General features: G+C 40.9%; 1 protein-coding gene across 1 annotated transcript in view; it reads left to right on the top strand.

Annotated features, from left to right (window-relative positions):
* Positions 1-18627, top strand: part of LOC138966274 (uncharacterized) — a 41499-nt gene that overhangs the window by 3225 nt on the left and 19647 nt on the right. The window contains exon 2 of the mRNA XM_070338426.1: positions 10900-11070. Within this exon, the coding sequence (XP_070194527.1) occupies positions 10900-11070 (171 nt within the window). The remainder of the gene's footprint in view (positions 1-10899; positions 11071-18627) is intronic.

The raw sequence follows: 18627 nt of genomic DNA, 5'->3' as shown, positions 1-18627 counted from the left end.
TTGCATTGTATCTTCTTCGTCGTATTCGCTTGAACGTTCTTCACTTTCACAATCATCGTCCTTCAAATATCATTGTCATTTGACATGTGCAATCTTGTCAAGCACACACAAAAATGTTATCTAACGGACATCATGAAAAATAGTCTTGCAATTCTAAACTCTCTTTGTCAGTTCATTTGGTCTGTGTTTACAAATCGGAAACAAGCTTGATCATGGTTTTATATGTATTGCTTTCGTCGGTTTTTGTTCTTTTTACACCATTCTCATTTGCTAATTGAACCTAGAAGAGTGTTGATACGGTAGCACCTATTGCCAGCAATTAACACGTATTTTCGACCCCTTCTGTCTTCGTTCTTTTCTCTGTTGAGACCGTTGGAACCTTTTTTTGTCGATTTGCTTCTTGTTTCATTTTGCGATAGATCCCTCTCTATTTCTCCCACAGCTTTTCATAAACAGTCAATTTACAGCAGCATTTTTTCCAATATAATTAACACTTTCTGTATAATATCGTTACACTTTCGGGTAACTTTTATTTTCAGCCATTCATTCATTTGTCTAAGTGAAAGTTTCATCCTTAGCATACGCTTACAAAACTATCATGACTGTAGTAAAATGTTGCTGTGCAGTATGCATGTCAAATTAGTAATGCTGATGCTTTGAAAGCTTTTAGTCTTGGCGTGCCTGAATTATACATCTTTTGCGTAAGTGACTCATCACGGGAGATGATTGCTTGTCGACAAAGTCAAAAACGTGCAGCCTTGTTCCTTCCCGTCACAAAGCTCGTTCAATGTTCCACACTAACAAAATGGAAATGCCTACCTCTTGGCAAGAAAAGCTGATTTAATATTAGGGTCATCCATGTCTCCTACAATAAGAGAGAAACAGAGAGAGAGAGAGAGAGAGAGAGAGAGAGAGAGAGAGAGAGAGACGCACACACACACGCACATATAAACGCATAAACACCCCCCACACACACACACACACACACACACACACACACACACTTAATATAATACAAGAAAATTGGTTGATTAAAATCAACATGGCCGAAGCAATGTTTTCATAAAAGAAGCGGTATTGTACGGGCACATGTTGAATTTGGGTTACATGTGTTGCAGAGTATTTGAAAATCCGTAGGCATAAAAACATGCAAAGAAGAGTGATATAGGTCCCTGTTGTGAATATAGTCAAGTGGATAAATTGATTACTTATGTTTCACACTAGTTTTGCTGTTACCCTCTCATGAACGGACACCCTTGAGCCAGTGCAAACCTGTCCGTACATTGCAGGTGGCCGGTCACGGGAGGCTCAGCCCCCCCCCCCCCCCCATCAGTCACACACACTCAGGCACACTGACGGACTGAGTGAATCTTTGCTACTGGTGAACGAGCTCTACTTGTCCTAAAACAATAAGGTCAAACTACTACAACTTACAACTGAAAGGAAAACAAAACTGTCCTGTACAAATGACGTTAAATCAACGGTGTCAGAAAAAGAGAGATAAAAGAAATCCTCAAATTCCTGAGGATACAGGCCACGAACATACTCACAGAGGCACACATGCTTGTGCAGATACTTTGCAAAAATATGAATTGAAAACCTGCATATGTGGTAATTTCTTTTTTGTGTGTGTGGCTTTATTGAATACTTCAGGCAGTGACTTTTCCCTGTCCAGTTTTTTCTTTCGTCTCTCTTACCCCTCGCTTACCCACCCCCCACCTCCACTCCCTTTACCCAGCCCCGACAGCACAAATTTGTAATCTGCAAGGCAGAGTACACATTTTCTAAAAGGAAGACTACTCCTCTTCAATTATATCCAGAGATCTTCCAGCTGTCTCCACCATAAGCCAAGTGGTCGAGTCTTATACCCCCTTTCCACACAACCGTTCTAGGTCCCGTTCCCGTACCGACCAAGGAACGGTGCGGGCACGGGAGGGATCGGGACAGAACCGCAATGAACGTAACTGATCGTTAACGGAACTGCTTTGAACGGTAGGGTCGGTAGGGACGGCTGAGTTTGGGCTGCATGTTCAAATTTTTAGCCGTTCCCCTCCCGATCAGAATGAACGGTAATGGAACCTCAACCCATCGGTAACGGAACGCTTGGATCGTTAAAGGAACTTAAAACAACGGTAACGCAACGGTAGCGCTCTCACACACTGAGTTTTACCCGCATTCCACACATCCGTTCTAGGTCCCGTTCCCTTACCGACCAAGGACGGCTGCCACTATGGTCAGACGCTGCTGAAAGATGCCAAAAAACGGCCGTTTGCGCAGCGTTCCATTGTTGTGGCAGCATTCCTTGGTTGGTACGGGAACGGGACAAAGAACGGGTATTCCGTGGGTACAGTTCTAAGCGCAGAGATTTTATTTTTTTATTTTTTTTATTTTATGCAATTTATATCGCGCACATATTCAAGGCGCATGGATTTATTTATGCCGTGTGAGATGGAATTTTTTTACACAATACATCACGCATTCACATCGGCCAGCAGATCGCAGCCATTTCGGCGCATATCCTAAATAGTAGAGCATAGTGCAATTTCATATTGGCATCTTCTCCACTGAAAGCTATAACCCAAAGACTGAAGACCAACGTGCTTTACCCCACTTCTGACCCGAATCACCCCCCTCCTGCTAGGTACACGTGCACTCAAGTTAACCTCTGCTTTGACCTGTGTGCCAGGAGTCGGATGAGAGAGAGAGAGACACACACACACACATAGACAGAGACAGACATAGAAAGACAGAAGCGGAGAGACTCAGAGGGAGACAAAGACATACATACAGAGAGAGAGACAAAATAACCTGTAACTGATCTCGTGAGAACGGTAACAAAACGAGACATGTCACCTCTCCGAATGCATTCCAATAGATGACCGCTCCTGCGGCCATCAATAAAAGGTTAATAAACTAATTGCTTCATTAAATCAGGTACAGTATGTTAAAGGCACAGTAAGCTTCCCGTAAACCATTGCAGATACTGTCAGGCTTTTACACACAGTACAAACACCCTTCCATTTGAACGCTCACCGAACGGGAACATCCTAGGTGCCCTGCGTAAAGAGCGAGCAATTTTCAAAGAATTAATTTTGCGGATTGTCTCCTCACACAATCGGACCGTGGTGCGTTTTGGCGCTAGACCTAACTTTTAAAATCTAAATAATAAATTGACAGCTTGTGACACAAACATTCTTAAATCATAAAAGAATTCTTTTTTCATCAAGACAAGATCAGTACAATTCGAAATTTGAAAGTTTGAAAAAAGAAAAGCCCGGAACCAGGGTCACGCAAGGTCGTGGTTCTCGTAGCAGACGACGGTTTATGCCAATCGCCAGTTCCTCTGAACAGTCAAAAGCCATCGCTAGAGTTCTTGTGAACCACAGCCGTTTGTTTCGTGCATAGTCAGAGGTACATAATAACGTGCTATTGCAGATAAGCTCACAGCGAATTACAAACTAACGACAACATTGTGAAAAAGGGAAACTGGATCACACGGGTTCACGATGGCTCAGATAAACCACGCAAAAATAAATTCTTTGAAAATTGCTCGCTCTTTACGGAGGGCACCTAGGATGTTCTCAAGCGGTGAGTGTTTAAATGAAAGGGTGTTTGTACTGTGTGTAAAAGCCTAACAGTGTCTGTGATGGTTTATGGGAGGCTTACTGTGCCTTTAAGCAATCGGCCGCGCAGCAGGGGAGAATAATGAAGGACTTAGTAGGGTTATGCTTTACGATTTGGACAACGCCTTTCCGAGGTCTCAGAAAACAGTGGTTATTGCTGATTACCCTACTCTTAGATTTGCGGAATAAAATTTAGACTGGTACCTCTAGAACTTAACTGAAATTTGTTCAAAGTTATTTCTGGTGCATGGTACAATTTTGTGATCTCATGACTGTTAATTGAATCAAGGTCTACGATGCATTTTTGGTACAACTCGCTAGCGTTTATTTTATGGAGTCTCGTGTTTGCACAAAATGTACTTTGCCTTAAAACTGTCATGCTACTCTACAAAATCTGGGGGTTTTTTTAAATGAAGAAATTGCTCTTTTATTGCATGTAGGGAACTGTTTATAGTAAAATAAAACATACTTTAAAGGCACAGTGCAGCTCACAGCCTTCGTTTTGCGTTTTTGTTGCAGCTGAGTGCATTTACAGTTCAAAGATCCTCCTATGGTAGTAAAACAAACCCAAAACTACCCAACGACGACATCTGTGAAGCTCGACAGTTTCTTGTTCACGCGAGTGCATAAATTAACCTAGTTATTACGTGGTGTTTGGTCGGAGTTCGATTCAACTGAGTGATTCCGGCCTCCATTTTGTTTTACACAAACTCATGATGACGTCTGACATAGTTTGCTAGTGACGTGTCTTTTTGTGCATGATGTGGTGATCTACCTGATCTAAATTTAGATCCAAAAATAGGTCAAGACCAGCCGGGTCCGAATACGAAATTAATTCATAAAAAAATCGCAGTTCTTGACTCTTTGGGTGCAAGTCAATGAAACTTGGTAGTTCTTCTAACGGGTAGCTGCCTGAGGTATGACTAAAAGCCCCAGGGGCTCCGTGCACCTGGATTTGACAAGTTCAGAACCTTTAAATTTCTATCTTTAATTTTCTGGAAGATGCATGCTTCCCCAAAACTACATGTTTCCCCAAAACTACATGTTTCCCCAAAACTACATGTTTTATCACCAAAAAGCACAAAAACGTACATTTTTACCCATAATTAAATAACACTTTTTAGGGAAAAAAAACACTGAGTATTTTATCTACAACCTTGAAACAAAAATTGAAAAGCTTGCCAAAGAAGCAAATTTTTGATTTCCGTGCCACCTCTGCCCGTTTGCTCAATTGACTCGAGTCTCAATTCTATCTTGATTTTAAGACAGGAGATTGGATTTTAAAAAGTAACGGTTTTCTCTGTTGCATGATTCCTTATCAAAGCCAAGGGTGATTCAATCTTCGGAGACATTTAGGAGATCCGATGTCAGGGCATGTTCTTTCAAGCATGCCCAACGCCCCAAAGGAAACCCACCAACAACAACAAAAATCTCATGGTTAGTTTTCTATCCCCTTAACATAACCCTGTTAATCCAGCTCTGAACCAATATTTTGCCATTTTGGCAATGATTTCAAAGAGTTGATGGTGAGAAAAGTCCCCTAAAGCACGACTGATGCCCGAAAGTAAGCCACGACCACAAATAAAACATTTTTGTCATGGTTCCAGTTAGCTTTCTACCCGCTGTTAATCCAGATTTAAAGGAATACTGTTTCATTTTGGCCGAGATTTGACAGAGGTGATGGCAAGGGAAGTCCGTTCACGCATGCCCAACGACTGAAACGAAGCCATGACCACGAATAAAACATTGTTCTCGCACCCCCAACTGCAAAGGGTCAGTGAGTGAGACCACACCGCACAGGTGTTTTGGTTAAAAAGATCATCACCACCGCAGAGAGGATCTTAGTGTGACAGTGGCGGCTTTCGCACGTCCAACTCGCTAATTCCAGCCATAAAGAATAGTGAAGGACACGTGAGGGTGGCGGAGGTCGCACATGTTGAGAGTTTATGACGCTGACACCTGCCCTAGACTGGGTGCGACACTCAACCCTTTTCACGCTCGGTGGGAGAGAAAACTAAAAGAAAGGAAAAGATTAGCTTACCCTCTAAACTAACCCGAATCCTTCCATCCGTTAACTCGCCCTTCCTGAGAACGAGGCTAAATGCATGTTTGTCAGGCATGGAGGACAAGAAAAATAAAAAAGATCAACAAGTCTAGTTTACCCTCTGTATTTTGACCCGCATTCTTCAGTCTTTTTCTCTCGCCCCTTCTTTCTCTCCATTCCTTGTCATGTCCTCCCTGTCCCTCCTTTGCTAAAACCAGACCCAAGCTGTCCAGCTCTACCCCTGTCTTATGGGTTTAAATGTGCACTTATTTTTTGTTCCTGAATGACCAAGAAACAAAGTGCTAAGATTTCTGTCCTATTTCTGTCGGCTAATCCTGCATTTCTTCTTCAGGGCGGGGGCACGTTCAGAATTCACAGAGGTCAGATATAGGACACAGTTGTCACTAAATGCGTTTTGATGGGAGTTTTTCACCAAATATAAACTGTTTTAAATCGCGCAGAAAGGTACCTATAATCTGGTTTTGAGATACGAATGTCAGTATTCGTCAGGAGAATAAAGGAGCACTTGAACTCTGTTGGACTTAGAGTCTGATATGTACATTGTACTTCAATGGCAAGAACTCTGTATGACTTAGAGTCTGACATGTAATATATGTGAACAGCTCAGATCATGGGTCAATAAAGTGTTACACAGATGGTCAAAATTAAAGTACAAGATATTGCACTGGAAGTGGAACTACACTGTTGCTTAGTGTCTGTATGAAGCTACAAGGTGAAAATAGAAAAAGAAAAACACGATTCTTGACTTTGATGGGCTTTTTCTGCTCGTAAGCACACATTCTTCTACTCATCACAGCATGCCCCATATTGAGTTTAAAACACCAATTAAATTTGTTTTGAATAAAACTCACAATTTTACAATAAGAATTTAGAGACCTGAATCAATTAGGTATATCCTACTTAGTTTGACTTTTGCAAAACTAAGTAATTACACATTTAATTGAATCAGTCAGACAGACGGAGACATAGAGAGACAGACAGAGGGCAAACAGAAATCTGAGAAAGAAACCCCTTTAAAAATGTTACCATGTTTGAAATGAAACATCGCAAGGTGAAGCCATAATTCATCACCTTTCAGTATGACGTCATGAGCGTGTTCCACACTTGAAATGACGTGTTTTTATCATGTTGTCAGCTGCACGGAGCTTGGAAGTATAATTTCCATTCAACGATCCGAGTTTGTTAAGTTTTAGCCTATTTTCAACGTCAAACACCATGAAACTATATATATTTGGAATCAGAAAATGGTAAGGAATAGATAGAAGTTGTTTTTAAGTGTCTTTTTTCATAAATAAAGATAGTGGTTATTTATCGGTTTTCTTCATTTTTAAGCATAATTATCAATACAAAACAACAAAACTATATAGTTTTAGATACAGGACGCAATAGGGAATACACCAATATAAATTTTTTGTTTCAAATATTAGTTTTTAAAAATTTGAAAAAATGACATATTTCGAACAAACATTTCAAAAACAAAACTTTAAGTGACCAAACTGAAATGCAATCCCATAATCCGGCCTAGATCTGAGATTGTGTGATAAGAAATTCGATCAAATTGATGAAAAACTGTAACTGTGAAAGTGCTGCCTCGACCTTTTGGCAAACGGTAAAATATGACGTCATCAAACTGTCCTATCAATAAACGGAAAAACCTTCTATGAGAAAATCCAGTCAAAAATATCCATATCAAATTTCATAAAGATCCACTCCGTAGTTTTTGAGATATGATCTGCAGTGTGAAAAAACGCCCATAACGCCCAAAACGCAAACTCATTTGTCATGATTTGGTCGTGTTCTGCTGATACTATAATGTTTTTCTTTCCTAAAACACACTATAATAGTAGCCTTTCCCAATGTCTATGCTAAAACTGACTTGTCTGTGTTGTCAATGATTTTGCTACAGTGTGAGAACACAATCTCACGCCCATAACGCTGTGACACGAAAACTCATTTGGTCGTGTTCTGCCGATACTGTAATGTTTTTCTTTCTTAAAACACACTATAATAGTAGCCCTTCCCAAATGCAATGCTACAATTGACTGGTCTGTGTTGTCAATGATTTTCTGCGAGAATGCGATCTATCTGTTTGTCGCAAAGACCGTGTGACACGAAAGTTATGAGCGGAAGACAAATCTGCTGAGTGCAATTACGTTTCAGAAGATAGTTGGTTAAAACAGTTTATCACTCAGACACGCAAAGGAACACTATAACTTTATTATTCAGGCCATATTTGCTTTCCTTTGTCATGTATGAAAGTACTGGCCTTGGTTGAAGAAAGTGACCTGTCGCTGTGCAACAAATTTGTCGCCATTTTCCGCCGTGTTTTGTAAATAAAACGTGTTTACTACCCACACATACAAAACGATGCTGTTGGTTCTTTTTATTTTCTTATTGTTTGATTCATGCTTAGCAGTTTAGTATGCTTTGTTTTCTTCTCAATTCAATGGATGGCTATAAAATAAGCATTTAAATGTGAAGGTGTTAAAATTACCCATGATCTGAGCTGTTCACATATACATTGTACATCTATTGCAAGAACATAATAGTTTGTGTTTTTAAAAGCCTGAATTAAATAAAATGTTTTTCACAATACACTGTCGACTTTGCTTCGATTGATAGTCCATCTTCTTTATCGTGTATTACACATTGAAGTGAATCATAGTGAACCAAGTAATATCTTATATTCTTTAAAATGCTTGAAACGTTGGAAAGCCGTTCGTGAAGGTACAAATGTACAAAAGAAGCTTTACCTTGAGGGCGGGGTTTCTAAGCTTTTTCAGAACAGATGGAGCGTGCTGGAATGTCTTCTCTTTTTACATTTAGTCAAGTTTTGACTAAATGTTTTAACATAGAGGGGGGAATCGAGACGAGGGTCGTGGTGTATGTGTGTGTCTGTGTGTGTGTGTAGAGCGATTCAGAGTAAACTACAGGACCGATCTTTATGAAATTTGTCATGAGAGTTCCTGGGTATGATATCCCCAGCCTTTTATTTCCATTTTTTCGATAAATGTCTTTGATGACGTCATATCCGGCATTTTGTAAAAGTTGAGGCGGCACTGTCACACCCTCATTTTTCAATCAAATTGATCGAAATTTTGGCCAAGCAATCTTCGACCAAGGCCGGACTTTGGTATTGCATTTCAGCTTGGAGGCTTAAAAATTAATCAATGACTTTGGTCATTAAAAATCTGAAAATTGTAATTAAAAATATTTTTTTATAAAACGATCCAAAATTACGTTTACCGTATTCTTTATCATTTTCTGATTCCAAAAACATATAAATATGTTATATTCGGATTAAAAACAAGTTCTGAAAATTAAAAATATAAAAATTATGATTAAAATTAAATTTCCGAAATCGATTTAAAAACAATTTCATCTTATTCCTTGTTGGTTCCTGATTCCAAAAACATATAGATATGATATGTTTGGATTAAAAACACATTCAGAGAGTTAAACAGAATAGAGATATAGAAAAGCGTGCTATCCTCCTCAGCGCAACCGCTACCGCGCTTTTCTGGATTGTTAATTTCACTGCCTTTGCCACGAGCGGTGGACAGACGATGCTACGAGTGTACGATCTTGCGGAAAAAATGCAATGCGTTCAGTTTCATTCTGTGAGTTCGACTGAGCTTGACTAAATGTTGTATTTTCTCCTTACGCGACTTGTTTCTTTTTATATTTAGTCAAGTTTTGACTAAATATTTTAACATCGAGGGGGAATCGAAACGAGGGTCGTGGTGTATGTGTGTCTGTCTGTCTGTGCGTGTGTGTGTGTGTGTGTGTGTGTGTGTGTGTGTGTAGAGCGATTCAGACTAAACTACTGGACCGATCTTTATGAAATTTGACATGAGAGTTCCTGGGTATGAAATCCCCGAACGTTTTTTTCATTTTTTTGATAAATGTCTTTGATGACGTCATATCCGGCTTTTCCTGAAAGTTGAGGCGGCACTGTCACGCCCTCATTTTTCAACCAAATTGGTTGAAATTTTGGTCAAGTAATCTTCGACGAAGCCCGGACTTCGGTATTGCATTTCAGCTTGGTGGCTTAAAAATTAATTAATGACTTTGGTCATTAAAAATCTGAAAATTGTAGAAAAAATTAAAAATTTATAAAACGATCCAAATTTACGTTTATCTTATTCTCCATCATTTGCTGATTCCAAAAACATATAAATATGTTATATTCGGATTAAAAACAAGCTCTGAAAATTAAATATATAAAAATTATTATCAATTTTTTTTTTTCGAAATCAATTTAAAAACACTTTCATCTTATTCCTTGTCGGTTCCTGATTCCAAAAACATATAGATATGATATGTTTGGATTAAAAACACGCTCAGAAAGTTAAAACGAAGAGAGGTACAGAAAAGCGTGCTATGCAGCATAGCGTAACCACTACCCCGCTCTTCTTGTCAATTTCACTGCCTATGCCGTGAGCGGAGGACCACGAGTATACGGTCTTGCTGCGTTGCATTGCGTTCAGTTTCATTCTGTGAGTTCGACTGAGCTTGACTAAATGTTGTATTTTCTCCTTACGCGACTTGTTTCTTTTTTTCTTTTGTTTGTTTGATGTCTTCGTTGTTTGGCTGTTACATAAAACAACAACACAAGCACCGACACTTGCGGTGCTTAACGCACGATGGCACTGTTTCTTTCTCTAGGTTTTCTCTCGTTTGGCTGCAGAAAAAAGAAGTAGTTTTACACCAAAGCCGAATGTGTATCATACGACAAATACATTAAGATGTGAAATATTGGAAAACGCATTGTTTCGCCGGGCATTCATTGCAGCGTAGGAAAAACAATGTTGCGGGATAGTGGGTTTATGGTAAATGTAACCACTTATACGGCTTTAGATTGCCATTCCCATCGCTCCTCATCCTTTTCTTTTCTTTTCTTTTCTTCTTATGATCTGTTTTTAGTTTTATTTTCTCTTTATGTGTAATTAATATGTAAAGCGCGGAGAGCACAGTTGTGGTTCGCGCTATATAAGCTCCCCATAATAATAAATAATAATATGTGCATGTTCTTCATCATGTCTTGTCCTTCCTGTTGTCATGTGCGATATGTTTTGCGTCACTATGTCTTATACAAAGAAAACATTTGTTTAAACTCGTCGTATTCATGTAATCAAAAGTACAGGAATAAATTATACATGTATTAATAATTCAACACATTTGAAAGAAAACAATAATATGACGTCACAGGTGGCGATGGGAATGACGGCACAGTGACGGCATGGCAGATAGCTGCAGGATGCCTTGGGGTGGCGGCGGCTCTGCTCCTCATCTTGTTACTTGCTGGTTACATCACCTGGCGTTACCAATGGCTGCCAATGAGAAAGTTTGTCTTCTACTTCCAGCATTATGAAGAAGATGGTAAGACTTTGCTTTTCTGTGCTTCCTCATTTTACAAAACTCTTTTTTTTTCTCTTGATCTCTTTGTGATGTAGAATATATTAGGTTCTATTTTCGTATTCTGTACTTCTCGGCAGATCATTTACCTTACTATGATCATGCTGTTTAAAATCAGAATCTTAATCATTGTCAGTAAAGACAAGAAACCGACATGCCCTTGCCTTCTTTCAGCTTCTTACTTTGTCACTATTTTTCTTACCAAATCCCAGTCAAATTGCATCACATTTGATTGTCTTTCGTCCGAATCCGGCCTGCGTCATCGTATGTTTGTCGCTCGTGTGGTGTTAAATTTAGTCATGGGTGCGGCGTTGTGTCACGAGATTGGACAGGCAGAGTATGTTTTATTCACTGTTTTGAACGGACCCTTGCTCCTCCAAGGCCATGGCGTCCGTGAGTGAGAGGGAGAGAGAGAGAGGGGGGGTGAAAGAGAGGGAGCCAGAGGGTGGGGTAGGGTGAGAGTGTATGTGTGCATGTGAGTCAGTGCGTGCGTGTGAGTATTGGCGTGCGTGGATGTGTGTGTGTGTGTGTGTGTGTGTGTGTGTGTGTGTGTGTTTGATCTTACGTGTGGGTGCTTACGTGTGTGCATGTGTGTGTGCTGATATGGATTCGTCAGGGTTGTGCTTAACTTTGTTTGGAATATTCTGCGACCCGCCCTGAGTAATTTAAGGGAAATCCGTATTTTGTGGGCAACGGTAGATCTTCAGAAATTTTACAATGTCGTATGTTTTGTTTGCCCGCATATTTTGCAATTTTTTGTGTCTTTGGTTCTGATTTGATACTTTAAATGATTACACTTCCTGTGCACTTGATCTTGTAATAGATTGTTCTTCTATTTTACTTGCTTTATTGCTTTATCTCTTTCTTTCTTTTCTTTCTTTCCACAAGATTGATCTTTATTTTTTGACAATGTAGGTAAATACCAAACGCACAGAGATAACATCATCACACATAAACGAAAAGATCGTTTTGTGAGGAGAGACAAGCGCCGCAAACACAATAAACTCTACTTTTCATGACGAGAGTTATAAAAACGGAGTGGCTCGAAATCCGGCGAGCCGGATCCGGAGCCTGGGGGTTCAAGCACCGGCAGTCACCAGTATCTCACAAATAGAGTTTCCTATTTTTCATTATTATATGTTTTTGGAATCAGAAAATGATGAAGAATACGATAAACGTAATTTTGGATCGTTTTATAAAAATATGTTTTTAATTACAATTTTCAGATTTGTAATGACCAAAGTCATTAATTAATTGTTAAGCCTCCAAGCTAAAATGCAATACCAAAGTCCGGCCTTCGTCGAAGATTGCTTTGCCAAAATTTTAATCAATTTTATTGAAAAATGAGGGTGTGACAGTGCCGCCTCAACTTTTACAAAATGCCGGATATGACGTCATCAAAGACATTTATCGAAAAAATGAAGAAACGTCTGGGGATATCATACCCAGGAACTCTCATGAAAAATTTCATACAGATCAGTCGAGTAGTTTACTCTGAATCGCTCTACACACACATGCACACACACACACACACACACACAGACACACACACACACACACACACGCACATACACCACGACCCTCGTCTCGATTCCCCCCTCTATGTTAAAACATTTAGTCAAAACTTGACTAAAAGTAAAAAGAAAGAAAAAATACGAACCACCGAAGTCAGATTTTCTCTCATCAATAATTATTGGTTCACGATTGTCAGGGGAACAAACACTGTCTGCATAATTACGCTTTTCTTGTCGCCATTTGCAACAGTTTTTTTTTTTTTAGATTTACTTAACCAAAAACAGAAAGCTCTCCGACGGTGTTAACATAATAAATCAAAGTGCACAGCAGGACACAAAATATACCGTTGATTAATCAGGTAAAGGGCTATTGTGAAACAAAACACCCCAACCGTAAGAGATGGGGAACAGCCTATAGCGATAGTTCACCAGAGAGGCAACTCAGAAACGACATAGTTGCATTGTGGTCTGCTCTATACTGAAAACGTTCGTGCAAGGATACATTTTGATATAAATGAATAATTTGGAATATTTAACTTTGAGGATTAAGATGAAAGCAGACAAATACGACAGCAGGATTAATTTTGAAATATTCTGTTTTGTTGTAAATTTTGATTACTGCGTTTTAAGCATCCGTTTTCCAACAGTCTTTCTGTAATGTTTAATTAACTATACAGTGCTTCCGTCCCCGCGCCGTCTGTGTGTGTGCGCGTATGTGCACGCTCTTCTTTGTTTGTTTGGTGGTGGGTTTATTTTTCTTTCTTTGTGTGTTCGTTTGTTTGTTTGTTTGTTTCTTTCTTTCTTTCTTTGTTCACTTCCTCCTTTCTTTTTCTGTTACTTTTTTCTTTCTTTCTTTCTTTCTTTCTCTCTCTCTCTCTCCTTCTTTCTTCCCTTACTCCTTTTTATTCTTTTTTTCTTTTTCTCTCTCTCTTGACTTTTCTTTCGTTCGTTCGTTCGTTCTTCCTTTCTTTCGTTATTTCTTTCTTGGCTTGTTTCTTTGTTGATTAAATGTGTGTGTGTGTGTTTGTGTTTTTTTTAAATATAAATTGAATTTGGCGTGATTCCGTCCTCTCTTTGCAAGTCAGTATTGCTCTTGTCTTTTACTGATATACTTTTTCTGGACCGCGTGAGTGCTTGCTTAGTTATTTTTTTCAAATGTAGATCGATAAACAGACAGATAAATAGACGCAACACTTGCTTTTATATGATAGAGTGTTTCCATGCTCTAAGGTATGTAGCACGATACAGGATTCTCATTGCACTCGTGAGCTGGAATTCCCTCGTACACTCGATCGTTGGCACGAGTGGACTTTTACGTGATCGGTCGTTCTTTATCACCCACGCAGGCAGTCATACTCCGGTTTTGGGGTGATGCATGTTGGTTGTTTTCGTGCTTTTATAACTATCCGACCTCTGACAAGGATTACATGATCTCTATCGAGCATACTTGGTCTTTTGTGTGCGTGTGCACACCGTCAAGAGGGTGACCTGGGCGGAAAGATCTGCACCCTCAACCTGCCATGCGAGGCCGGGACTCCGAACGTCGATCCGAACGCTATTGCACACCTCATACTTAAAGCTGTGGTCTATTTATGACTATCCGCGGCTACGAGTTTGAAAAGATAAGGTGAAAATCATGTACAGAATTCTGTACAGCAAACGCTACCCGAAACCCCATCTATACGGCGTGTATGACCTTGAGAGCTTCAGTCAACGCTTGAATTTTGCAGTGGTAACATCCGGTTTGCTCTCTCAAAGCTGGGCATACTTGTCAAGAAGGATCGAGCAGAAAAAACAAACGACTTGGCAGGGATTCGAACTCAAGACCTCGGGTCCTCGAAATGTCGGGGCCGATGTCTTAACCGCTAGGCCACTCCACCAGTGTTGTCAAAGATGGAAAAATAATAATGTTATATCATTCTACGCTTAAACAACCATTCATGCGTTACAAAAACGTAAACATTGCCCTTCAAATTTGCCTTTATTTGCAAACTTGTTTCACGGAATCGCAGTACATGTTTAAACCGTCATGCTACACGACATTGAAATAGTTATACATGTATTCACTTCTGAACAGTGGGCGGATAGATCTATAAATCACTAGATGAATACCCGCTTCGCCGGGAAGAAGTAGAGCCGAATACCCGGCTTCGCCGGGGACCCGGCTTTGCCGGGTGTACGCCGGCTTTGCCGGCGCACCGTACGAAGGAAGGGAGATAAACGCGCAAAACACTGGAGAAGATAAGGAAGAGTAATACCCGGCTTCGCCGGGATAAAAGCGTTGTGGACAGTGACCTTCTAAAAATAGTAACGGGAATATGGATTGAGCGTTGTGGACAGTGACCTTCTAAAAATAGTAACGGGAATATGGATTGACGCCACACGAAGGAAGGGAGATAAACGCAAAACACTGGAGAAGATAAGGAAGAGTTACTGGGAATGGATCTGGGAAGATGAACAGAAAAACCAAAATCGGTTCAGCGCTGCGCGCTGAGAGCACGTGTTGAAAATTCTCATCGACCAGGTTGTGTCCGGGGTCTACCTGAATATGCCCACCAAATTTGAAGCAGATCCATCGAGAACTTTGGCCGTGCATCGCGAACACACACACACAAGTCGTATATATATATACACACACACACACACACACACACACACACACACACACACACACACACAGACACACACACAGACACAAGTCGTATATATATATAACTAGAGGAATACCCGGCTTCGCCGGGTGAATCGCGAGACAGAGACAGACAGCGTGGCGGTTCGCCGTCTTAGAGCACGTGTTGAACATTTTCATCCACCAGTTTGTGCCCACACAAAGGAAGGCAAGAACATACAGAGAGACAAAAGTCGCCAGACCCCATCACAAACAGAACACTACAATCCACAGGTGTTGCCTGGCGAGCTAGCTATAAATAGCTCACAACTTCTAAAGCGAACAACTCTGCAGAGTCTGCTGTGAAGGGTGACGGTAGTCTCCCTGCCACACTCGACCCCCTTTGAATGAAGTTTGTCCCCAAAGTTCCGAACCATGGACCCGCCAAGCTTAGGTCCTTCCCAGGTTGGTGGAATGGGAACAGCACGAAAATGATTCAGTAGCCATAATGTCATTCCTGAACATATCATGTCGAGTCCCATCCCTGTCGACGACGCCAAATGTAACAGAGTGCCGAAACACCACAATCACCTTTGAAGGCGAAGTCCACTCAAACGGGATTGAGAATTTTAGAGCTTATTTGTAAGCCCTATAATAACTGTTATGGCTTCTCAAAGGAAGGCCAGAACATACAGTGAGACAAATCCGCCAGACCCCATCACAAACAGAACTCTACAATCCACAGGTGTTGCTTACACACTCACACACACACACACACACACACACACACACACACGCACACAGAGAAGCCGTATATATCTATCTATATATATAAATATATAGAGATAGATGACAGTGGATTTTTCGATAGATATATTCGACCTTTGCACTTTTACAGTGAGGACAACTTACGGGTACATGCAAGGAAAGCGTTCTGGACAGTGCAGTGACCTTCAAAAAATAGTAACGGGAATATCTGAAGCTGCTTGGAAGGAAGGGAGATAAACGCGCAAAACACTGGAGAAGATAAGGAAAAGTTACTGGGAATGGATGAACAGAAAAACCAAAATCGGTTCAGCGCTGCGCGCTGAGAGCACGTGTTGAAAATTCTCATCGACCAGGTCGTGTCCGGGCTCCACCTGAATATGCCCACCAAATTTGAAGCAGATTCATCGAGAACTTTGGCCGTGCATCCCGAACACACACACACACACACACACACACACACACACACACACACACACACACACACACACACACACACACACACACAGACAGACACAAGTCGTATGTATATATAGACTAGAGGAATACCCGGCTTCGCCGGGTGAATCGCGAGACAGAGACAGACAGCGTGGCGGTTCACCACAATCACCTTTGAAGGCGAAGTCCTGTCAAACGGGATTGAGAATTTTAGAGCTTATTTCTTAGCCCTATATTATCTGTTGTGGCTTCTCAAATGCCAGAACATACAGACAAATCACTGGAGAAGATAAGGAAGAGTTACACAATCACCTTTGAAGGCGAAGTCCTGTCAAACGGGATTGAGAATTTTAGAGCTTATTTCTTAGCCCTATATTATCTGTTGTGGCTTCTCAAATGCCAGAACATACAGACAGACAAAAGCCGCTAGACCCCATCACAAACAGAACTCTACAATCCACAGGTTTTGCCCACACACACACACAAACACACACACACACAGAGAAGCCGTATATATATATGTATATGTCTATAACTTGATTCGACCTTTTCACTTTGACAGTAAGAACAACTTACGGGTGCAAGGGAAGCGTTCTGGACAGCGCAGTGACATTCTAAAAATAGTAACGTAGAAACGGAAATATGGATTGAAGCCACACGAAGGAAGGGAGATAAACGCAAAACACTGGAGAAGATAAGGGAGAGTTACACAATCACCTTTGAAGGCGAAGTCCTGTCAAACGGGATTGAGAATTTTAGAGCTTATTTCTTAGCCCTATATTATCTGTTGTGGCTTCTCAAATGCCAGAACATACAGACAGACAAAAGCCGCTAGACCCCATCACAAACAGAACTCTAAAATCCACAGGTGTTGCTCACACACACACAAACACACACACACACAGAGAAGCCGTATATATATATGTATATCTATATCTATAAATATATAGAGATAGGTGACAGTGTATTTTTCGCGTGGCTATAAATTGATTCGACCTTTTCACTTTGACAGTAAGAACAACTTACGGGTGCAAGGGAAGCGTTCTGGACAGCGCAGTGACATTCTAAAAATAGTAACTTAGAAACGGGAATATGGATTGAAGCCACACGAAGGAAGGGAGATAAACGCAAAACACTGGAGAAGATAAGGAAGAGTTACTGGGAATGGTGAAATGAACAGAAAAACCAAAATCGGTTCAGCGCTGCGCGCTGAAAGCACGTGTTGAAATATCTCATCGATGATATTGTGTCCGGGGTGTAGCTGAATACGGTGTCCAAATTTGAAAAAGATCCACCGAGAACTTTGGCTTTGGTGTGTCGGTATGGGGGCCCGGGTAGCTGAGGTGGAACCAAAATCGGTTCAGCGCTGCGCGCTGAGAGCACGTGTTGAAATATCGACCAGGTTATGTCCTGTCCCGGGTCTACCTGAATATGCCCACCAAATTTGAAGCAGATCCATCGAGAACTTTGGCCGTGCATCGCGAACAGACAGACAGACAGACAGACAGACAGACAGACAGACACAAGTCGTATATATATTATATATAGATGAATACCCGCTTCGCCGGGAAGAAGTAGAGCCAAATACCCAGCTTCGACGGGAACCCGGGTGTACGCCGGCTTCGCCGGCGCACCGCACGAAGGAAAGGAGATAAACGCGCAAAACACTGGAGAAGGTAAGGAAGAGTAATACCCGGCGAAGCCGGGATTAAAGCGTTGTAGACAGTGACCTAACAATAGTAACGGGAATATGGATTGAGCGTTGTGGACAGTGACCTTCTAAAAATAGTAACGGGAATATGGATTGACGCCACACGAAGGAAGGGAGATAAACGCAAAACACTGGAGAAGATAAGGAAGAGTTACTGGGAATGGATCTGGGAAGATGAACAGAAAAACCAAAATCGGTTCAGCGCTGCGCGCTGAGAGCACGTGTTGAAAATTCTCATCGACCAGGTTGTGTCCGGGGTCTACCTGAATATGCCCACCAAATTTGAAGCAGATCCATCGAGAACTTTGGCCGTGCATCGCGCACACACACACACACACACACAGACAGACAGACAGACAGACAGTCAGACAGACAGACAGACACAAGTCGTATATATATATAGATATGTAGATAGATGCTGCTTCAAGACTAACATAACATGAATCCATATCAATGTTTTTCTTTCTTTTTCTCAATTGGTGCAG

This window comes from Littorina saxatilis, linkage group LG5, assembly GCF_037325665.1.
Source record: "Littorina saxatilis isolate snail1 linkage group LG5, US_GU_Lsax_2.0, whole genome shotgun sequence".
NCBI classification, from domain to species: domain Eukaryota; kingdom Metazoa; phylum Mollusca; class Gastropoda; order Littorinimorpha; family Littorinidae; genus Littorina; species Littorina saxatilis.
This window is presented reverse-complemented; position numbering and strand designations above follow the sequence as displayed.